We start from the raw sequence: 23,074 nt of genomic DNA on the forward strand, positions 1-23,074 counted from the left end.
TCTAAATTTGTGTGATTTGCTGGCGCTAAAACTCTACTTTTATTGCTGTGTTTTAGCGTACTTGACACACTGCTTTATTGTCATGTATCTTTATATAGATATGCGGATACATCTATGTCTGCGTGTGTGTGTGGAGTTGGTATTCTATGCCAATGTGAGGCCCACACCTACTCGGGAGCTGGTTCTCTATTTAAAACATAAGCCCCTCCTTGTCCTTGACCTGGCCAATCATATTTGTCCAATGTTTCTGAGACTTCCTGTTTACTTCACAACCCGGAAGCTGGGAGTACAGTGCATGTCTGGTTACCGAGCAACCTCCGACCTTGCACTATTTAACACATAACAGAAACATATACTATAACATAACCCATGATACCACAAAGCAGTTGTATTAAAACGATTAAATTTTGCTGATGGATACAGTTTCTGGAGAAATAGATCGTTCTGGGATCTGCTTGTGTGTATTGTGTGGACTACCAGCTGCAGGAAAGTCAACATTGGTTCGGACTCTCCCTAGCTACACTCGAAAGAAGGGATGGAGGATATTTATTTTGTCCTATGATGAAATAATTCCGGAGGAGGCGTACGAGTTGCGAAAAGAGAATGACGCGTTAATGGACACGGTAATAACTTAACTTGGCTCTGTCATCCTCTCAAGTCGTTTAAGACGGGTTCTTTTGGAAATGTAGGCCTACAGTCATTTACACAAATCTTAGGAGATACTGCGTTTATTTCTGCCTGTTGACATTGTGTGAGCTTGTTATCACTGAACTCGTATTGCACTGTCCCCATTTTGTTCATGTTTACTGTGCATCCCTTAGCAATCTAGCTGGAAGTCATACCGACAAGAAGTGCTGCAGTGTCTGGACGCCTTCCTGCAGAGTCAGAATGCGCCCGTATGTGCGAATAGAGGTGAAGCCTGGGCGAGATTTGAACGGGTTGCACAGGACCAGCAAGTGCTTAAAGCGTCAGATGACTCACTCCGTCAAATGTCGCATATAAAATCCGAGCCACTCTTCGTTCTGCTTGATGATAACTTCTACTATCCCAGCATGAGATACGAAGTGTACCAGCTGGCTAAAAAGCGTACGTCGTTTATATTATATAAAGTGCATATAAACATGTTTTATAATTACATTAATTTAGGTATGTTTAGCTACAAATTCGGGGAAGTACTAGAGTTAGTCGCCTGATTATAACACAGAGCCAAAATGTTCATATTTGTGAGTGTTTCTGAAATGTGGGTAGCTTCAACAAGAGCCTTTTCCTCTCGTTCGTCCTTTGATGCAGACTCTCTAGGCTTCTGCCAGATTTATCTCCGGTGTCCTCTGAACGTCTGCCTTACCAGAAACCGCATGAGGGGCTGCCCCCTGCCTGATGAAGTCATAGTGGAGATGGCAAAGCGCATTGAGCCTCCAAACCCCCTCAAAAACACCTGGGAGCAGAAGAGTCTCACACTGACCAGTACAATCGACTTTTCACAACAGGACATGTATGCGTCATTCAACAATGACAAATTAAAATTGTAATCCAATACTAATTGCTTTGAATGTAATCGGTGAAGGCAACTGCTAAACATGTGGTATCTCTAGTATGTTTTAGTTGTTGTAATTTGTTGTTTTAATTGTTTATTGTTGTAATATGACCAGGCTTTATGTCATGTACTGAATATGTGTTTCTTCCCTAATCAGAGAGCTGCTGATTCAGTTGCTTGGTGCTGCATTGGAGAATCCATTAACGCCAATCCAGGACAACACTGAACAAAAGGCATAACATTTTATGTCTTTAATTAAACTTGCACATATACATATTTGTTAAAAAAATATGGATGTGCGACTATCAGTCATTGACCTACATACGTTAATTATAACATTAACATTTTAGGATATGCTTTTGTCCAGAGTGACTTACACAGTTTAGTTTTACATGTAATCAATTTATACAGCTAAAGCAATTTCAGGATGAGTACCTAACTCAAAGTTACAGTGAGAGTCAAACTCCCAGTTCCCTAACAGTTATTCTACATTGAAATGGAAAGACAGACTAAAATACTAACATGGTTTCACCATGTTAGTATTCTAGTCTGTCTTGAAGAAACCAAAGCATTCCATTTCACTAATATAGAAATTTTAAAGGTATTCATTTGTACATTGTGAAGTTATAAAGTTATAAAATGGCAAGTTGGATTTATTTTTAGCTTCTGCCCTTCTAATGTCTTAATCAGCCTGTGTTGTCACTCAAAGCACAGTTAAACACAATAGAGCCTGTTCTCTGTGCTACAGGAGGCCGACCGGCAGAGCTGTGCCTCCAGTATCGTGCACCAGGCTGACCAGGCCTGTCGGCGCCTCGTCTCCCAGGCCATGAGGGATGCCAAAGGTAAGCCTCACTCTAGTCCCGGGGCCAAGTCGGGCCCAGACCACCAAACCAGAGCAAAAGAAGGGCCCATGATTTGTTCCCAGCAAAGTGTGTCATGAATGAACATTATGACAGAAAAGGGAGAGAGGTGAAAATCATAGGAGAGATGAATTGATTCATAGAGTACTCATTTTATAACCATGGCTCTGGAGGCACCCTGCATCCACTGGTTTTTTTTTGCAGGAATTGATCAAAAGGTTCAAATCAGCTTTGAACCTTTCAAAGCAGGAGCGGTATGAAGTAGTGAATCATGGCCTTTACTGAAACAAAATTGATATTATAGTGCTCTGCCTTGACTCCATCTCTTGCAAAGCCACCTAATTGAAATTATTAAATTGCCATATAATTTAGGATGTTCACCTCTCAGTATACTCATTTTTAACTAATTGGAGTAGTAGAGTGGTAAATTGGATAAACTATTCAATCTGTTTAAAAGCAGATGAAATAAACTGCTTTAAGAGAGAGGTTTTTATTATTTTTATTTCAGTTTTAGTGTATGTTTTGTGTATGTATAGCCCAGAAAGTTTTTGTGTGCAATGCAGGATGTTTTAGATACCAAAGCCTCAGACAACCTGGCAGCTCTACAGTGTTGGATATCGGGGCATTTGGGAGTTTGTGGTGTAAAGAAGATAAATACATTTCAGGTAACTCCAAAGCAGATTTTACAGTGACATTGTGTTTTCAGAAGTTATGGTTGTGCCAGATGTGTTGAGCAAAGTTACATGGCCATAATTGTTGTCCTAATAAGGCATAACTGAACAAGCTGCTTTGGAGTTGCTTGTAAGTATAATTTCTTACTTTAGACGAAAACCCCCAAATGCTTTGATACCTGCCATTATAAAGCTGGCAGGTTGTCAGGAACTTCTTAATTATATAAGCTGCTGCCATAAGATGTCATTGTACAGTAAATTGAGTCGTTCTGTGCAGTGATTGTACACATATTTCTACAAGCATTTCAGGGGGTTGGAATGTTTAAACCCACATTATAGAATATATACTGTATATACCACACGTAATTTTGAGTAGTTATTAATTTCAAGGTTTAAAAATGGTGATTTGTTAATGCACCACATTCAGCTGACTGTAAAATTCTACATCTTCCCATTCGCAGAATGTAAATGGACTGCAAGTAACATGAAGAGTCTAGCTGCCGAGCTAAACCAGCTGAAGACAAAATTCCTGGAAGACCTACGAAAACAGGTTCTCCAAGGCTATCCCATCTGCCCTGGGGAGACCATAAATGTAGAGCTGGTGGTGAGCAGAGCAGTTTCTGTATTTGACCAGGAGAAAAATGACATAATGAGAAAATATTCCACAGAACCTGTGAAACACCTATGAAGTTGTTTGAATAGTATGTCTCATATCCCCGACTCCCTCAGAAATCAGAGTATTTTTGTATTAAATTATATTAAAATACACTTGTAATTTCATAAAGTGGATTTTTCTGTCATGCTATTTTATTTTATGGTTTCAATCAATCTTGAATGTGCACTGTGTAAGAGCTGTCTTCCTATATCATGTAATAAATGGTTGTGTATGTTGCGTTTAAAACAGCAAACGGAAAACAGATCAGTTAGAAAGTTGTTTACTTGGGATGTACAAAACGCAGAGCTCTGTTTTTAAAAGACATTAGTTCAGGTTACTCTAACACAAGTTGTGTTTTTACATGTACAATATATTTAGCACAGCATGATTTGCAGCGAGTGTTGTTCCCAGAGCAAACCACAAAAGCTACCCGTTTTCCTCTTTGCCAGATTTTTTTTTTTGTGTGTTTTTGCAGTGGGAACAGCAGCTACATTTCAAAATCGTGTTACGCATACACACACAACATTCTACATATCAAAACACTAGCAAAGGTTTACTCATGACAGTACAGTCTCAAAAGTGACACTTCACTTCCAGGCAAAATAAAAGTCTCTTGATGAAAGTACACATCTGCACGTTACAAATAAACAAATCTCTATGCTCTCTTGAATGCAATGCACATATCTGTGTTCCATCCATTTGTTAAAAGTTAACAGCCACTATGATGTTCTACTTCAAACTGAATCAGCACACGCTGGTTAGACAAAATTCTAAAATCAGAACACTTAGGAAAACCTGAAAACATGGTGATGACAACTTTTCTTTCTTCTTTTTTTTTTCACCAAGTAATAAAAGTCTGTTTATTTACATTGTATTTACTTAGACTCAAGGCAAGGAATAAGAATAATCTCAGTCTTAGTACTGGTAATAAAGCACAAAGGCTGCCTTTGCTGAATTTGCTATTAAATAATAAAGGCCCTTTTGTAAAGGTGTGTTTACAACATTCAAACTGGTGAAACAGCCGTAAAACTAAATAAATATACATAAATTGCAATCATTCTATCACTGCATCCTTCATAGTTGCAACATTGAACAGGTTTCCTTTTACAAAGTACAGCATTTAGAGTATCAAATGATGTATGATTAATCCTATTAAAACAGATTTCCTTAAATCTTATATATCATGATGTGCAAGTTATTTAAAGGCTATCAGTTTTACAGTAGCTATCAGAAGGTATGGATGTTCACACATCACTGTGTAAACACTGGGCGTAAGGTATCACTGTTAAGAACTAGAGTTATTTTATGATTTACCTTGAATTCAATTAGAATTGGAGGGTTATTTAGCTTTTTCTGTAAAAAATATTTGAAGTTTTGGTTTGTGTGCATTTGGCTAGTTGACTAGCTGGCTCAAGTCAGATTTCCCCAAATATATTTTTCAGGTTATGCTGAATCCTAATCAGTACACCTTTCTTGCAAGACTGTGCTAATATGAATCTACACTTGATTTTTCCAAGAAAAACAAATGTTCTGTTGTCTTGTTCGAGAGGGAGCGAAATATTGAAGTTGTTAACTCAGTATAAGTACAGTTCTCAGACTTCCAGTAACATAAAGAGCAACAAACACTGACCTTATTGTTTTTTCTCTTTCCAGAGCATAAAAAAACAGAAACATGCTCATGGACAATCAACACAAAACAAATTCTTCAGGGATTAATCTTGCAAGAAAAGCAGACTGGCAAGGATATATAATAACCAGAAAGCACAAACGACCTGAACAGAAGTCTAGAACAACAGATAAATCCAAAAAAAACCTTGGATATCCACTCAGGAAAAACCAAGCACTTCAGGCCACTCTTGAAGTGGAACACCCAGCTAAAGAGCTAGCTCTTGATGCAGGGACAAACCCCACAATCCAGAATCAAATACTCAACTGTGGCCAGGATAATGGACCAACAGTCATGAATGGAAGGATAAAATCTTTAGGCTTTTATCTCAATACACTGCTCTTCAAAAATATTTAAGGCAAGAAAACACTTAACACACAAATTTCTTTTGGAGTTTGCTCTGATCATAATTTGACCGTTGATAACTTGCATTTGGGAAAAGAAAATGCTTTTAAAGGTGCAGAAGGCTACTTTTTTCAATAATTTACCACTAAATGACCATGATAAATTTGCAGCTAACAGAATGAGATTTGGTGGGAGAAGCACCTTAGGTCTTCTTTGAGTCTTCTAAATTAGAATTTTTAAATGGCTCTGTTTGGGTGGTATCGTTGTTTGTAAACAAAATTATATCACTACAAGTGACTACTTTTGGGTTGTGATAGAAACCCACAAAATCTTGCTGGTCCAAATGTTCAGAAGTACAATCACAATCACAGACAGTGTATGGCAGCAACCAATCTAGTTAGACATCCATGTTAGCTACCTAATTTAGTTCATAAATTTAGCTGCAAACCCAACTTTAAAAGCCAACATCAGTCTCAGAAACTTCATTTACAAATGAATAATGTTGGATATCAAAAGGTGGTAACTAATTAGCTATTGATCAAAATGATAAACAGAAAAGTACATGTATGGCATTATGCAAATATTTTTTATTTAGTTTTTTTTTTTTTTTTTCCCCTGTGGGTGTTTCTCTAACATTACTATTCTTACGTAAATGCAATAATTGCTTTGTCATGAAGACAGGTAGTTTCCGTGGCTATCAATCAGTTGACCACTTGTATTATTGAAATCGATAAACTATTATAGGATTGTATTGGCTGTTTTGCTAATGTATGTAATATTCTGCTAGCATTCTAGTTTGCATAATCTGTTTCAAACTAAACAATTTACATCTCAAGTGGCATTACACAAAAGACAGTAACTGATGTATAATAGGTAATTCAATCAGGTAAAAACATGACTTTTGACAGATAAAACGTAAAGGCTAACTTGTTACCTAGATGGAAAACATTCAACATCTCATCACTGAATTGCAAAGCAGCTGATATTGCCGTTTTATAAATCCTGCTAATGTTCCTTGCTACTTCAGGAAGGCAGCTACACAGCCTGTCAGGTTGCCAAGCATGGATCACTCACTCTGCAACAGGACCAGCATGGGGTATCACCAAATAATATCCGCATTTTCGGTGTGTGTTTTCCCATAGTCTCTCCCATTGCATTTTTGTTTACATTTGAACGTTGATGTAATTATCATTTGTTGCCACTAGGGTGAAAACTTGCATATTGCACCATTAAATAGCAAGATGATTTTAAAAATATGGTACTTAAGATTTAAGGAATATCTGCACCAACTACAAAGTCTCCTTAGCAGGTCATTTTGTTACAACCAAAAGATTATTATGTCTTGAATCTGTCTGATAATATAATAATGAGTAAACACCTTTACAAAAAGTTTATTCCCATAAACATATAACTAGACATATAACTGGTAAATAAAAATAAAAAATGTTTTGAACAACAACTGAAAAATACTGACAGTTATCGCTTTTTTTAAATAAAAAAAGTGTGGTTATCCAGTAACCAACAGCTAAACTGATGTTTGGGGATATTAAATACAAAAATTTAAATCTACCCTAATTTCAGCTTGTATTAGGTCACTGAAGGTTCACAGATATGTTCACACATCTGCTTCAGTAAAATCCTCTTATCATAAACGTACCACCAAAAAAATAATTTGGTAATATGTACACACACCAGACCCTAACATGAATAGCTTTAGAGGGCTGTATATTTCAAATAAAATAAAAAAGCTGACTGTATTAATTAGTGTACACGGTACCTGATATCACCACATCTCTACAAAGTATAACATAGTCCAATCTTTCGTTTTTCTCCAGAAATAAAACATTACATATATGAATTATTGGTACAAACCAGTATAAGAACTGATAACAAACATACTTGTTAAAATGTGCAACTCATTATAAATACTCAAACATATGCACAATTGTTAAACTGCTGATTGTAAAGAACACTACTGTGATTCCATAGAGGTGCTACAATGCTATTAAAATATGCTATTTAAAAAAATACTTTTAAAAGGTTTAGAATACTTTGGCCTTGAAATGATGAGAGTAATTCAAGTTCTTAAAGGCTTAGTTTTGTGTTATGTTCCTTGGCTAGCTTTAAAATGTTGAATTACTTGGCTCACACCATACATCCTGTGATTGTTAATATGGGACACGTGATAATGGAATCATCTTTAAAAAAGTCCAAAATGAAGGGAGTTTTATTATGAAATGTACTGCAGAACAAAACACTAAAGTGCTACCAAGCAACTTCAAAAAGGCAATATTATTGGCACCTTAGTCAGTTCTCCAACCTTGTGCAGCAGAAACTGGAGTCATTTATATGTAACCTTGAAGATGAACACTCCCAAGACTAGACTCTTTTCAAAATATTTAGTAAAATTCCAAATATGATAGTATTTTTTACTCAGGAATAAGTCAATGCATTTTCAGGGAGTGTACATTTGTTAGCTAATACAGAGCTAGCTTTAGCCAGTCGCATGGTCCTACAGAGGGAAAACTAAGTCTTTCACCTTGACTGACATATGTTAAATATACGTCAATAAAGATATCCAATTATATCTTTGCGACATGGGAAACGCTGATGGATGTTCAGGGAATGTTTATCGCTTACCGAGAGGTTGGTTCAGGCTGACATGACCCCACATGGTGGGGGAGGGGAACTAGTTTCTTTGCTTTAACGTGGTCAAACAGTTAATGCACAATTCCAACTATTTTCATGTCTAATCACCTAGCTTCAGCATACATTCACTTGTAAAAAATAAGAAATAAAAAATAAAAAAACTGCTTTGAGACTTGATTTGAGACATTCCTGTAGAAATGTGTCCATTAACAATTGAATTTAATTCAGGGATTTAATTCTCCATAATTAAATGTATCCATCTCTGGACATGAAAACTCCATTGTCCAGAAAGATGAATGAGTGTTTCGTGTTTGTTGTGCTAAAACCAGATAAATCTGGTGATTCTTGTCAAATGTGTACTTGACCACCACGTTCATGCAAAACAACTTATGAAATTGCCTATGAAAGTAACATTTAGGCCTAACTCTGAGGCCCAGTTTCACAGGCACAGATTAAACTTAGTCCTGGAATTAATTTGAGTTTTGTACAAAGAATCTCCATTCAAAATTGAATTTAGCCTAGGACTAGACTTCATCTCCAACTGTGAAACTGATCCCCACAAATCTCTTGCTGTCAGTCATAACATATGTATCCCGAATGGGGTTAACAAGATCAGTCTCAACATTGTTAAACAGCTTCTTAGTGAGTATATGTAAAATGTGTTACTGTAAATTCCTATGTGATGTTCGCTTCCATAATGCAACAGGTGATTAGAAATGCACTCTCGTGATTGGGTGTGCTCACGCCAGTGAGGCAGTGAGGTCACGGGCCACTCCGGTATAGGTACTGTGCTTTGTGCTACTCAGTCAGGCTACATCTTAAAGACTGGAGACAAACGTTCGTGTCACGAGAGCCACTTTAACAGTCGGTTATTCTGTAATGGTTTCTTTCGATTGGATGTCAGGAACAACAATCGTAGTCATTACCAGCGGGAGCGTGGGACTGTTTAAAGTACACACTGTGCTTAGTAACGCTATTCCCTCAACACAGCCATTTTAGACGATACATACCCTGAAGGTTACCGGATAGGGCCGAGGATAATGTTAAGTTTCCCTATTCTTTCACCCGACTTCCTCATCAACAAATAGCTTCCCGGATTTAAAACCAAAACAGGTTGAGGCTGTTTTTCTGAAGAAATAGTCTGTTTCTCTAAGATATAAAAAAATGAGGAAATGCTTTGTTTCACTTCCCGCACTGAACCCTGAATAGAACCAAATCTCCCAATTTAAAAAAAAAAATTTAAAACAATAAGTTAAGCTTCTTTTCTTTTAAAACAAAACAAAAACGCAGCGGTTACTCGGTTCCTCTCTGACTCGGTGCAATCACTGTTTATGCTGCCCCCGAGCAAAGTGGCAGGCGAAGTCGTACTTGTTTCTGCACTTGCAGCCGCAGATATTGCACTGGAAGGGGTTCTCGTAGCCGTGGCAGCCCATGTGGATGGTGTAGAGGATGTTGTCGGCGAAGTAGGTGTCGCAGTGCTGGCAGCTGTTCAGCAGCTGGGGGTCGTGCGAGGGCGGGGCGGGCGCGGGGGTGCTGGGCTGGCTGTTGCTGACGCTGGGCGTGCTGGTGCGCCCGCTGTGCTCGCTGCTGGGCCCCGCCGCGGGGCTGTAGTTCCTGTGCCCCGGGGGGCGGGGCTCCGGCGTGGTGGGCGTGGAGGCCCGGGCCCCGCCCCCGGACGCCGCCGACGCGGGGCCGCCGACGCCCGGCGGCTGGACCAGGAAGGGCTTCTCGTCCCGGCAGGACATCCCGTCGGGGGAGGCGGGGGCCTGGGCCTCGGGGGGGAGGCTGGCCAGCTGCCCCGCCAGGGTGGACAGCTGGTTGAGCGGGTTGTCGGCCAGCGCCTCGTGGGCGTCCCGGGGCTTGGCCATGCTCTCGTAGGCCTCCGGGTGCAAGTGGGGCAGCTCGTGGGAGAAGTCGGTCAGGTAGTCGGGCTTCTGCACCACCATGGAGGGCGGGCTGAAGTTGATGAGGAGCCGCCGCCCGTAGCCCAGCGAACCCGACTTCTTCTGCAGGACGCTCAGCATCTTCTTGTTGGAGAGCGAGGAGCGCGCGCCCTTCATGGGCAGCAGCTTGTGGCGGCGCCGCCGGTGGTGCGACAGGTTGCTGCGGTCGCTGCAGCGGAAGGAGCACAGCTCACACTTGTAGGGCTTCTCGCCCGTGTGCGAGCGCATGTGGGCCTCCAGGTGGCGCTCGTACGCCGAGGCGAAGGGGCACAGGTGACACCTGTGGGGCTTCTCTCCTGTTTTTTCAGCCGGCCGGGAGAGAAGGGAGAGCGTTAGGGGCGGCGCGCCGATGCTAGCTCAGGTCATCAAAGTGACGTCATTCACAACAGCACACGACAAAAAGGACTGCGTCCGCAGAGGGATTTGCCACTGTCAGAATTACACTGTACTGGTACTGAAAGCCGAGCCTGTACCCTGTTACCTGTGTGGATTCGGATGTGTTCAATAAGCCGTGCTGTGCCCTTGCTGGCGTAGTTACAGTACCGGCACTTGAGCTTTCCGTCGTACGTCCTCTCGAAGCCGTCCACCAGCATCCCTGAGCCGTCGTCCAGGGACACCTCCACGGATGGGTGGTCCAGCCCATTCTGGTCGTTCTCTGTACCGGCTGCCGGTAAATAGAACATAGGTCTGTACTCTACACTGGCACTATCACCTTCATATCCATCCTCTGACTGCACTCCCACAGGATTTGACTGCAGACCTGGAACATAACGCCACTCATATGTGATGCTGAAGATGACAGTTTCTGACACGGCAAGTTTCAACACCTAAAATCATTCCAACCACACTGAGATTTGTCCTCACAAGGACAGTTCACTGTCTAATTAATTAATTTATTTTCTATATTACTTCAATTTTAGTGTAGGATCTTGGAGATATATACATTTCTAACAACTGCCAGATTGAATGGCTCATATAGGGGCAATTGTGGGTTATTTTAAAACAAGACACCACAATTCAAGTAACTCCTAAGTAACTTGTACAGCACTGTTCTGTCTCCAGATGTCATGTGTGTAATTACCTGATTAGTATTATTATTTCTAATGGTGGTAATTTATTCAATCTTTCATAGGTGCCAAAAGCCATTGACACAATTACATTCAGAAGAACTCTTGCATGAATAAACATAAAGCAGGCTGGTTGAAAATAAATGTGAAACTAACACAAATGCACTTCTTATTTATAATAACAAAAAATTACACTTTATTGTTGAGGAATACAATGATCATACAACTTTATATCAGCCAAATATACTGGAAAGGGATAACATTTTTCAAACTTAGGTGAAACTCAAACACCTACAGCATGCGTTATAGTCATTTTTAAATGCATACACATTCATAATCCCTACTTTTGCATGAATGTAAGTTTTACAGAAGAAGCCATAGTGTTGCTCACATGTCTCACCTCCTTGGAGCACTTCTGGGTCTTTATCGCCACCCACAGAACCTGAGATCATGTTGACGTGGTGCGTTTGCTGCGTCAAATACTCCTGGAAATCCTTCACGAAATCCAGCGGTTCCGGCTTTTTCTCCCCCATTTTTCTATCAAGGCACGCTCTCTTTCCGTTTCCTATCTGGTGCCACACCTACCGACAAATACAGCATCAGGGCAATTCCAGCTAAACAGTCACATGGCCGTTGGAAATTCAAACTAAAGCTAAAAATATTATAAATTAATATCGCATGACAAAATATGTTTGTGGCAAGCACATTCTTTCAATGCATTTAATAAGCTCGTTGTCTTCAACATTTTCCAGATCAAGTGTCAGCAACTCTCAACTTAATTAGTTGTTTTTGTAGTTCTATAAATAACGACATCGCTTTGCAATGCGGTGCACGGAGTGAAATATGTTAACTTTCTGGTTAAGCTTTCATGCAATATATATATATATATTTAAACTTCCGAAATATGAAGCCACGCTAACTTTTAGATCTATCCCACGGCCTGCTACCTGTTCAGAACCACATAGGCTACTCCGCAACTGTAGGCTACGTGGCGTTAGTTAGTTTGATGTGAAAAGAGTGAATCGGATTTATAATATTAGACTAGCGAAACCACAGTCTTATCCTTATGAATACATTATAAGCACGCTTTTCAACAGAAATTGATTTATTATTCTATACGTTGTTAAAATAGCAATGCAAGCTTGCAGTTTCAAAATAACGTCAGCGAAATATACAATTTGTCACCTGGCGGTATAATAAACAGTACAAGATAGGTATTTTAAAACTCATTAAAACAATTTAGGTAACTAAAGTTGCTCGATATTTCTTCTGCGAGCAACGGAACGATCAGCAGGTTTGAGTGGGACACCTCGACAGTTAGCCACCTAGCAAGTTCATATCCAAGTTAGTAAAATGCCTGGCAAGTCATTAACCTGCGTTTTAACTATCGAGATTATCGTCTACATCGCCTTATTACGTTGCTTTCAATATAGCCGTGGAGTGCCGAGTGGCACTTTGCTTGCGACGAGTGTTGCCAACTGTTAGCTAACCATCATCGACAGATATTCAAGGTAGTAGTGGTAGAAAAGCTCACTGTAAAATAGCCATTTAGATCGGCGAATGAAACTACACACCCAACATTAGCTAGATATCAAAATCCTTACGGTTTGCAAATTAGCCCGTTATTAATCTAATATATGTACAAATGCAGTCATTTACGTTAACGTTACCTTCTAGTAATTCAGTGTTTACACTCCAAGGCAGCTCTCAGCATCACTAACGACACGACCACAGTTATCCGCTGAAATCCAGGATTTTTCCATATAGCTAGCTGGTAAAGACTCAAAAATCCAGTATGGCCTGCGTACAACAATATCTCCTGCTGTCTAAAATAGAAATACACGATTTTTGTTGAAGTAGCTAGCACTGGCTATGTTTCCTTGGGTTTTAGCTAGCCACCTCATAAACACAAAGGGGGAAAAAAACCGTTTGGTCTCCTGGGGTAAAAGGTCAGCGCAACAGCAAAATAGTTCCGGTTGCCGAAGCATGTGTCTGCGAAAAAGCGTTCCTGGGAAGAAGGTTATTTTTTAAAGATAAATACATTGATTGACAATACCGATTAGGAACGTTAAATATTTACACAAAAAAAAAAAGAAACCGAGGGGCGACCGATCCGCATGCTGTACTCGTGGATTGGTACGAAAATTATTATTGTCAACCCCTTTTCACACCCCTTCGTCAGCTGCAAAAGGTCCGCGCCAAGGCCTGTCCCTCGCGTCTGCATGCAAGATGAAGGGCTTTGCTGGGTCCACCAGAGCAAACACTGTGCTGTGCTGTGCTGTGGTCAGGGCAGTGCATAGGCGGGTGATGGACTGTTAGAACTCTGTGGACCAATGGAACTTGTTGTTCTTCCCTGTCAGGGCAGGCAGAAAAGCTGTGGTGCTGCCAAAGTCCATGATGAAACGCTTGTGGTGGGAGGCCAGCACCAGGAAGTGGTGAACCTCTTTCCAGTATGAGAGGTGGGCCAGTTTCTCACTATCTCCACTTGGTTGGATCAATGACGACCCAGTCCTTCCCCAAAACGTGGCCTAGGAAGCTGGTCTCCCTGTGGAACAGCAGACTCAAGGGAGGTTTGAGGTTGGCCTTGCTGAATTGCTGCAGCTCTACATCAAACCTGGAGGCGTGGAACAGGAGATTGGCTAGGTACACGACACTGCAGCTGGTATGTCCATTAGGACCAGGTCCATCAGTCATTCAAATGTCACTGTCACTTGATGTTCAATTCCCATAGGCCCCTCCCTGATGGTAAAGGCCACTTTGGGACAGGCTGCTGCTGTGCAAGGGACCTGAAGCAGGTGGTGCCCCTATGCTGTTCAGGGTGTCATCCATGCCAGGGAGGGGCTGAGCCTTTTCTGGTGACTGCATAAAGCTGCCTGTGGCTGTAACCTATGCAGAGTCATCCTTCTGCACCAGCGCTGCAAGGGAGGCCCAGGGACTTTCAGATGGGTAGGATCACACCCGTCGCTAACAATCTCCCATATCTTTGCCTCTGCTCTCTTTGCTATGCCAGGGGAAGCTGCCAGGCTCACTGTCTGATGAGGAGAGGTGAGATGGTGTCGATGTTTTGCTGGGTGGCGTGGATCTGCATGCTCTTGCTGTCTTTGGCTGCAAGCAGATATCAGAACTCAGCCAAGGGAGCTGCTACTGCTACTGGGCATTGAAAGAAGCAATATTGTAAGTTTGTTAATTGTACAACCAGTAAACTTTAAAAGCTGGTAATGAAGTAATGTGCTTACGATTACTCCCCATGTTCTTAGCCAAACAGCAACTAATTATGTGTAGGAAGCAAACTTGTTATAATTACCCATTTCACAAACAATTCAATTAAATAGAGTTTCATGATAAAATGCAATTCAATCTATATTCAGGCTGTATCAGTGAAGTCACTTGATCAGTTTTGACCAGTGGCATTCTGAGCTACTGAGGCATCAGGGTATAGATAGGGACAACAGATTGGAGACAGGGCTCTGTAGGAAAAGAGGGTTTACATACAGTAGCTTTAATCTAAAATAAGTGAATGTGTAATATGTGTTTCCTTAACATTTATTCAAATTAACTGTTCCTGTTTTTGTGACTGTTTCTTTAAGACTGCATTAGAAAATTAAGACACTCATCAGCTGGTAGATGTACAAACTATATATGGAGGCCTTTCTCTGTCATTTCTTTTCACACTGAAGAATACTTAACGCTGAAAAGTCGGTATTTAGTCCTCAATTAAAAAGTCGCTAATGCGAATAAAAGGCATCTTTTGGAGAGCAGGTTTCTATTAGGCTACAAAAAGGTATTAAAATGTAATATTTTCGCACATGCGCAGTAGAGGCTGTTTCCCACCTCCGTGGCTTCACTGCCTGACCCCTCCCACCTTCCTGTTCAGAACCCGTATGTAAACAAGGGAAATATGGCGGCCCCCTTGAGTAGGATCTGTGGGAAGGTGAGAGGATCGATGATATGAAATGATGTTTTCCCTGAGTAAATTACTTATCAGTGAAGGATTGACCGACTGTTTCAAGGAAATGCTATATTTTTATCCTTTTACCGCGATGAGTTAACCGCCTTAGAACAATCTCCGAGTTATAGCTAGTCTGCTAGAGCTAGTATAACTAGCTAGCTTCCTGCGTAACAGCAACTTGGCAGGCTAGCAGCTAGCACCTACTGACTGTGGTAAGGTTAACGTTAGCTATCTGTCAGCTTTTCAGGTATACAACGTAGAAAGTATATCTTATGGAAATGCAAACTACATTTTGTCTTGCGGAAAGTATAAATCTGATGCTTGTTAAAAGTTAGGAGTGATTGCACTCGTAATGGAATTACGGAATCGGTTCCTTTTCTAGCTTGCTAGCCATTTCTGGCAGAATACACCCCAAGCCAAGAAAATGGAGACTAGCTTTGTGATGTTAGGTAACGCTGGGTATTGTGACAGTTAATGGCATGTAAAGTAATTGTAAATGAATACATTGATATTGCAATGTCAGGAAGCTAGTGGTGTTAGGTAGCCCCAACGGTAGGCTACATGCTGTTAGGGAGAACAAGTTCGTTAGGGGCCAATACTAGTTACCAAACGTATAATTGCATTAGGGACTCGCCTTCAGCTGTGAAAATGTGATATTGGCTTTTCAAATTCAAATAAGAGCGCAAAGAGACAGCGCGTGCAATAGTGTTCTATTGTTTAGTGAATATATAGCATGACCTGAACTTGATCACAGCTCGGGAGGCATTTGTCCCGACCATGGTGTGTGAGGCAGTGGAGCCTGCAGCGAGGGACGTCCCAGTCCGCGGCAGAAGCAGCTGCAGAGCAGGGAGGCATGGTTTCTGGAGTTTACCCACCATTGCAGACCTACTCCGAAGAGGAAACCATGATGAAGGAGGCGGGTGAGTTTTAAGGATTGGTAAATTCAAAGGGAAGAATTGTTTCCAGCAGTTCAGCTGAGACAGTAGAGCACCAGAACAGTTAGAAGCACATATGTTATTGTTGTGGTCCTTGTCCCAGTCATAACAAATGACTACATAATTTTACAAAAATAATCTTTTGTGCATTTAATAATATCTTGGCTATGTATTTGTGGTCTTTAAATAAGAAATTGCTTTTTCTTTCATTGTATTTCATATTTGAAGAACAGTATCACTCATAGGAGGAGCTACATGTACCAATCGTACATCCTTTTTATAACTAACCTATATAAGAAAGTGAGAACATGGGAATGTATGAGAGCTAATTTGACAGCTAAATGTGTAGACAGTGAAATAACTATCGATGGACTCATTTGTATCATTTCATTTATAAACAGTCAAGAAATTTGCCCAAGAGCGCATTGCCCCATTTGTGTCAAAGATGGATGAAAACTCTTCCATGGATCAGGTGGTGATAGATGGTCTATTTGAGCAAGGGGTATGTTGCCTTTTCATGGTCCATGGTTAAGCAGTTGAAATAACAGTAGCTGAGTGTTACTTGAATCATGTCAATGCTTGGCTATAAGAATGGCAAGTGATCATGTCTGGATTTACAGCATTGATGCATGGGCTTTTTACTGATACTGTCTTGCCTGAATGTATTATTTTGGTAAATGCTTTGATGCAAATAAAATATAAATACAACTGTAATGAACAGTGAAGTTCTTGATGTGTTCTTCAAGTTTAGTATTTCCTGGCCCCCCCACTTACCCCGCTTACTGCTCCCAATTACAGCTGATGGGCATCGAGATCGACTCAGATTATGGTGGCACAGGTTCTTCATTCTTCTCCTCCATCCTGGTCATCGAGGAGCTGGCGAAGGTGGACCCCTCAGTTGCGGTGCTCTGCGATATCCAGAACACGCTGATCAACACACTGGTCACTAAGCTTGGCACCGAGGCCCAGAAACAGCAGTACCTCCCCGCACTCTCTACAGATATGGTGAGGGGGGATTCCATAGGGAGAGAGAAAGGACCATTACAAATGCAGCTTCTGACTAAACCTGCCACCAGACAGTCTACTATCGACAATTTCGTATTGTATTTTGAGTAGCCTTTTAGTTCCATTTATGTAAGGGAGGTTGTACTTAAGAATGCTAGAAGTATGCATTTTGAGTGCACTCATCAGAACATGAGGGTATACAATGGTGTGGTGGATGGTAAGGTTTGTAGGTATAATACAAATGTAGCTGGATTCTCAGATGTTTCATATCTTAATCTTTTACATGCTTTAACAAATCTTCAGTACAGCTTTTTGTTATTGCTACAGAATAACTGCTACTGGATTGTTTCTTACTTTGTCCTGTAGATTGGAAGCTTCTGCCTGTCAGAAGCTGGGTCGGGGAGCGACGCGTTCTCTTTAAAGACGCGTGCGGAGAAACACAAGGACTATTTTGTCATTAACGGCTCCAAGATGTGGATCAGCAATGCAGAGCAGGCTGGGGTCTTCCTGGTGATGGCCAACGTGGACCCGTCGGCCGTGAGTGACTCCCGCAGAGAAACGTCAGAGTAGGACAAATTCAAGCGCTCTGCCCCTGAAAATGGAAGGCCTGCGATTGGATCACTCTCACATTAAGTCTTAAAACACTGGAATCACAAATCAGATTACCAAAATTCATTTCACTTAGACCTCTGTTTCCAAGGCTGTTTTCTTGGTGTACTCTTTGATCTGGATTCCAGTTGGAAATAAATAGACTTAATTCAGGATGTTGAATCACAAAGCCTTCTTGCGCTCAGAACTGTTCCTTCCCAGTACTCACCCTGTAGTTATGTTTTTACCACCAGGGCTACAGAGGAATCACCTGTTTCATAGTGGACCGGGACACAGAGGGGCTGGAGATCGGCAAAAAGGAGAACAAGTTGGGACTGCGCGCCTCCTCCACCTGCCCCCTCAATTTCGACAACGTCAAGGTGGGCCCCATGTCCAGAAACAACGTGGCTATGAGGTAGAGCAAGACCAATGATCTGAAGTGCAGTAATCCCTACGTCTCTTCTGCTACAGGTTCCGGAGAAGAACATTCTGGGGAAAGCCGGTCATGGCTATAAGTACGCCATCGGAATGCTGAACGAGGGGAGGATTGGGATCGCAGCTCAGGTGAATCACCATGACGACAGGCCACTTGGCTTCAGTACCATTATCAAAAACTGGGAATTTTACATGTGTCTGAAGCTTTCAAAGTGATAATTATTTTTGCAAGTCTGGTCATAATTGACCCTGCTTTCCTCCAATCTCAATTTCATTGCCTTACAGATGCTGGGGCTTGCTCAAGGCTGCTTTGATAATGCAGTTCCTTACACCAGGCAGAGGGTTCAGTTCGGCAAGCGGATTTTTGACTTTCAGGTAACTGTGTTTTTTTGAGCCGCCCCTATTTTGTTTAATAGAAAACTGGTCCCGGTGGGAACAGCTAGAGACCCCACAAATAGAAATGTCCTACATTAGGGTTGAAGCAAAAATTTTCAGTGCTGTGCTAGAACGCCCATGTTTGGACATGCTTGGAAGTGATTGGCTGAGTGGGCGTGGTTTTCATTGTAGGGCATGCAGCACCAGATCGCCCATGTGGCCACTCAGCTGGAGGCGGCCAGGCTCCTGACCTATAACGCAGCTCGTCTGAAGGAGGCTGGTAGACCCTTCATCAAGGAGGCCTGCATGGCCAAGTACTTTGCTGCTGAGGTGATCCACTCAGTCTAATTCACTGATGTGCTGTCCGTCCTGTGGTGAATGTATTGTTCTGTCATATCTGTTTGTATTGCATTAATTGTACAGTATTTGATGTTCTGTCTTGTCTATGTTCGAATGTCAGATGACCACAATGGTGGCTTTCTCGTGTTTCTGTCCTCGACAATTTTTAAAGGATTACTGTCTGCTATTCAGTCTTATGAAATCTTGTTTTTAAATTGTCAAATAAATTCATTCATTCATTCGTCCATTCATCCATTCATTCACAATGCCTTTGCAGACAGGCATTCCCTCAGGTTGCAGTACTCTAATTTAAAACAAATGATTTCGGGTGTATTCATCAGGACTTGTAATAGGACCCAGCTTTTACTGGCTTTATTTTACTATTTCAAAGCTATGGCTATGTGTTCAGTATCTTTGTTTGATGTGTAGTTTAAAGCAGAAAAAACAAGTACAAGCTGAGCCGTTAATGTCCTTATGGTACTAACGTCACATTGTTTTGATCATTTACTTATTTATTTTTGACATTTCTTAGGTTGCGACTTTGACAACATCAAAATGCATAGAATGGATGGGAGGGGTGGGCTTCACTAAAGATTACCCTATAGAGAAGTACTACAGAGACTGCAAAATAGGTGAGTGTGTTTCCTGTCAGCCTGTGGGAGGTTTTCTGGTGCCTTTCCCTCTTTTTACAATCCTAAGTGGTTAAAGCATGGTGATTGTTTTTTTTCTTTCTTTCTTCCTTCCATACATTTAATCTCCTTTGTGCTCTATGAACCTTTGCATTCTCATACAAGGCCAGTTGAAAAGCCGAACCTGTTCAGCTGAATGGTAGCTCCTTACAGCCAATGTTCTGTACTCCCAAGTGCATCTAGTTTGGTATTTCTGGGCTGATATTATCTCTGACTGTTGTGACATTGCAACAAGCTTTGTGGCCTGCGCCTATCAGATGGGAACAAAGCATTGTGGGATACGGCAGCGTGGGAGCCTAGTAACTCGACGCTGCCCTGCTGTTATGTCATTGGCTGACATTGAATGGGCAGAAATGGATGGCAGTAAATGGCCGTCCAGCCCAGAAGTTGTCCAGGTAGAATGGTTCCTTTCCTTTCTTTAGTGTCAGAGTGACCTAAGGGATTGAGTTCCAGTCTGGTCAAAGCTGTATCTTTTTTTAAGCAGAAAAACGTGCTTTATATTGTCATTTATTAGGGCGACAATTGGTGTAAGTATTTTTTAAGGTAAACTTGAGTTGCTTCAGCTCAGTAGCTTAAATGTATATTTACAGGCCTAATATAAAAATCTACATTTTCATTTTCTTGTTTTTTTCCCTTGTATGTATCATATTTTGTCACTCACAGTTTCTTGTAGGCCTCTAGATCTTCAGCAATTTATTGTGCATTTGTTAATGTATTCATATGTTGCATTTTGTTTTACAGGTACAATTTATGAAGGCACTACTAATATCCAGCTCACTACCATGGCCAAGTTCATTGACCAAGAGTATGACCACTGAACTATGAGCAACAGCTGAACCACGACTTTTCGACGATTCACTGCTTTTATAAAAGACTAAGGACCATATTTACTAAGGATCTGCTGGGCTTTTATAGAATCTAACGAGACAAATAGCGTTTTTCCATATTTACTAAGGTGGTAAAACGAGAGAAATGCGGCATCCCTAAACTTTGACATATGATTTGATTTATTGTACATAAAATTTATTATTATTATTATTATTATTATTATTTACTTAGCTCACTCAAAAACAGTTTTCTGGAAAACTGTTTTTGAGTGAGCTGAGCTTTTCAGTTTTCCCGCAGAGGTTATATCAGTGCGGCGTTCCTTTGGAAGGTGGTAGAGGAAATGAAATGGCTACGGTAGCCACATTATAGCCTACATTACGTTATTGAACGTGATCCATTTAGAAAGCGTTTATGGCGATTCTTCTCTACGTTTAAAGCACGTGCCTCCATCTAGAGAAGTTGCGAGACAGTGACTTTGGAGATGGTTGGTCTTTGGATACAAATTAAACAACTTGAAATATTAAAACTGAGTTCTGAAGTTTTTACAGAGCGGTGTTGCTTTTCTGCCATGCGCAAAACGCATCTTAAATGCCGGGCAGTCCATTCAAATAAACTCACTGCGGCTGTGCTCATTTACATGACCAGTGTTAGTAAATACCCCGCTAAATTGAAAACATGCAGCGACGCAGAATAATTAGTAATCAGTAATTTGCCGCATGCTTAGTAAATATGGCCCTAAGGCAGGGTTTGGAGCGTGGGTGGGAAAATGCTTTAAGAAGTTGTGTATTTTTTGTAGAATATTGCTGTGCTGAACCTTTGTCGTCATGATTTCAAAGCAACAACAGTTTAATCAAGCATTTTAATATCAGTGTGCAGTAGTTTTGATTTCTTCACATATCAACTATACACTAAATGATTACGTTCTACTCGGCGGGGATATCCAATAACCTGTTTTTAAATTATACTGGCAGGACACATGAGCAAAATGTACCAATATTTCTTGCTGCTATCCCACTGGCTGTTTGTCATTAAATGTAAATCCAGTAGTGTCGATGCGCTACTGTTGCTAATACGTTAGGCAGCTCTTTGACTAGTATAGTGAAGTTAAGAAAACTGTTACTGATGACTGGCACTAGGTGTGCTATGTATAGTATAAAAAGCACTCCCACCCCCCCCCCATAATTCATTTGCAATTCCAATACAGAATAGATTGGTTCCACTTGAATTTTTCTGTCGTAACTATAAGGTAGTTCTGCTTCCTTTAAATGCAGTTGACAAATTGAGAAATGCAAGCATAGCTTGAATGGAACCATGTTATGTTTAAGTAACCAATTTAAAGCAGTGTTCCGCTTCCGGTTTCCTTCCCATATGGCTTTTATTGAGACAGTAGCTGTGTTTCCCTTGTGGTGTTTTCATGTCCGTTTCCAGGTTTTTCAATAATGCTCGAAGCACATTAATATTTTAGGGCAGTTTAATCATAATCGCAAATACAGGTGTACACGTGACTGAATGAGATTTGTATCCACTGTCCTTTGTTCACTGTTCCTCATGAAGGTTTGTTCCTTAATTTTTCTGTTTGGGTGAATTTCAGAACTTGTGCATGTGTCAGTGCCTTAAGGTCAGAATTATTTTTTTTGTCCAACCACACTGCCCCACCCCCATGTCCCCCAGTAAGAGATTAGAGACAAAAAGCAGGGGGAGAGCAGCAATAGAGACACATGCCTTGATACCTGAGCTCTATGATAGCATTGTGGACTCATGTGAGCATAGAGAGATGGAGCAGCTTAGACACATAGCCTGTTTCTCTGGGTTCAGATCCCTCATCATCACTGTGATGTGAATGGGCTTCATATTGGAAACCTTGGAAAAGAAAGTGTGTATCTGTCCATTTGATAACATTCTGTATACACTTCTAGTCACAGTTTAATGGGTTAAAAATGGTTCTGAAAAATTAACGGTCTGTGTTTGTTTCAAAAAGCTATTTTAACACTGTAGAACAGAGACTTCCAATAAATATAGAATATTCAAATGTATTTGTCTGTGTTTTGTTTTTACTTGGCTGAATAAGACCTGGCATGGATACACCCTGACTGTTTCACCTTCTTAGTAGAAAGCCACACTTTTAAAGCCTTATTGATGAATGCTTCGAAATGAAGTCTCTCATCTGAAAATGCAAATGCTAAAGTTGCAAAACATTATTAGTGATGAACATGTTCATAAACTAATCTACAAGGACAAGGGATTAAAAATATGAGTCTGTTCTGTTAATTCTGTTAAATAGAATATTAATTACAAGAATATTAGTTCTGCCTCTCTCATTTTGGATGATCATTGTTGAAATACTGAATGATAAAATGTGATTTTAAATTAGCTGTTTTACAGTGTTTATAAAAAGATTAAGTGGTTTATTGTAAATATTATAAACTACTGATTAGTAGGTTGCATGTAAACATTGTTATACCTAACCTGCCTCTATTGCTCAATAGCAATATGAGCAGTAGACACTAGGTGGCGCATGATGTCAGGCTATACTCTGATGAA

General features: G+C 40.7%; 3 protein-coding genes across 5 annotated transcripts; 2 read left to right on the plus strand and 1 right to left on the minus strand.

The window, feature by feature from the left end:
* The first annotated feature begins 270 nt into the window (after positions 1–270).
* LOC118217580 (L-seryl-tRNA(Sec) kinase-like) lies at positions 271–4,390 on the plus strand. Its single transcript, XM_035399474.1, has 6 exons — positions 271–623; positions 822–1,086; positions 1,291–1,492; positions 1,692–1,767; positions 2,283–2,376; positions 3,527–4,390. The coding sequence occupies exons 1-6, from the start codon at positions 414–416 to the stop codon at positions 3,751–3,753; spliced, it is 1,074 nt and encodes a 357-aa protein (XP_035255365.1). The 5' UTR covers positions 271–413; the 3' UTR covers positions 3,754–4,390.
* On the minus strand, positions 3,985–13,764 carry LOC118217560 (zinc finger protein Pegasus-like). Of its 3 annotated transcripts, none has more exons than XM_035399431.1 (4): positions 13,061–13,764; positions 11,791–11,971; positions 10,805–11,083; positions 3,985–10,619 (listed from the first exon to the last, which is right to left on the minus strand). In XM_035399431.1, exons 2-4 carry the CDS (start codon positions 11,921–11,923, stop codon positions 9,703–9,705), a joined length of 1,329 nt encoding a protein of 442 aa, XP_035255322.1. In that variant the 5' UTR covers positions 11,924–11,971; positions 13,061–13,764; the 3' UTR covers positions 3,985–9,702. The 3 variants fall into 3 exon arrangements, with proteins under 3 accessions (XP_035255322.1, XP_035255330.1, XP_035255336.1); XM_035399439.1 differs by having other exon boundaries at positions 10,805–10,987; positions 11,782–11,971; positions 13,061–13,463; XM_035399445.1 differs by having other exon boundaries at positions 10,805–10,987; positions 13,061–13,453.
* Positions 13,765–15,234: 1,470 nt separating this feature from the next.
* On the plus strand, positions 15,235–22,566 carry acadsb (acyl-CoA dehydrogenase short/branched chain). Its single transcript, XM_035399460.1, has 11 exons — positions 15,235–15,321; positions 16,094–16,259; positions 16,676–16,776; positions 17,073–17,279; positions 17,646–17,816; positions 18,122–18,247; positions 18,339–18,431; positions 18,588–18,677; positions 18,870–19,007; positions 19,549–19,648; positions 20,447–22,566. The coding sequence occupies exons 1-11, from the start codon at positions 15,289–15,291 to the stop codon at positions 20,521–20,523; spliced, it is 1,302 nt and encodes a 433-aa protein (XP_035255351.1). The 5' UTR covers positions 15,235–15,288; the 3' UTR covers positions 20,524–22,566.
* The last annotated feature ends 508 nt before the right edge of the window (positions 22,567–23,074 follow it).

The sequence above is a fragment of the Anguilla anguilla genome, chromosome 2 (assembly GCF_013347855.1).
Source record: "Anguilla anguilla isolate fAngAng1 chromosome 2, fAngAng1.pri, whole genome shotgun sequence".
In the NCBI taxonomy this organism is placed as follows: Eukaryota; Metazoa; Chordata; class Actinopteri; order Anguilliformes; family Anguillidae; genus Anguilla; species Anguilla anguilla.

What these genes read in the sequence shown, in the direction of transcription:
- acadsb (XM_035399460.1), top strand. Translation starts at nt 15,289, where the DNA reads ATGGCGGCCCCCTTGAGTAGGATCTGTGGGAAG. An exon ending in AACCATGATGAAGGAGGCGG is followed by an intron (nt 16,260 to 16,675) that starts GTGAGTTTTAAG and finishes ATTTATAAACAG; the next exon opens with TCAAGAAATTTGCCCAAGAG. An exon ending in TCAATTTCGACAACGTCAAG is followed by an intron (nt 18,248 to 18,338) that starts GTGGGCCCCATG and finishes CTTCTGCTACAG; the next exon opens with GTTCCGGAGAAGAACATTCT.
- LOC118217560 (XM_035399431.1), bottom strand. Translation starts at nt 11,923, where the DNA reads ATGGGGGAGAAAAAGCCGGAACCGCTGGATTTCGTGAAGGATTTCCAG. An exon ending in CCCAGAAGTGCTCCAAGGAG is followed by an intron (nt 11,084 to 11,790) that starts GTGAGACATGTG and finishes GTTATGTTCCAG; the next exon opens with GTCTGCAGTCAAATCCTGTG. An exon ending in ACACATCCGAATCCACACAG is followed by an intron (nt 10,620 to 10,804) that starts GTAACAGGGTAC and finishes CTGAAAAAACAG; the next exon opens with GAGAGAAGCCCCACAGGTGT.
- LOC118217580 (XM_035399474.1), top strand. Translation starts at nt 414, where the DNA reads ATGGATACAGTTTCTGGAGAAATAGATCGTTCTGGGATCTGCTTGTGT. An exon ending in ATGACGCGTTAATGGACACG is followed by an intron (nt 624 to 821) that starts GTAATAACTTAA and finishes TGCATCCCTTAG; the next exon opens with CAATCTAGCTGGAAGTCATA. An exon ending in GTACCAGCTGGCTAAAAAGC is followed by an intron (nt 1,087 to 1,290) that starts GTACGTCGTTTA and finishes CCTTTGATGCAG; the next exon opens with ACTCTCTAGGCTTCTGCCAG.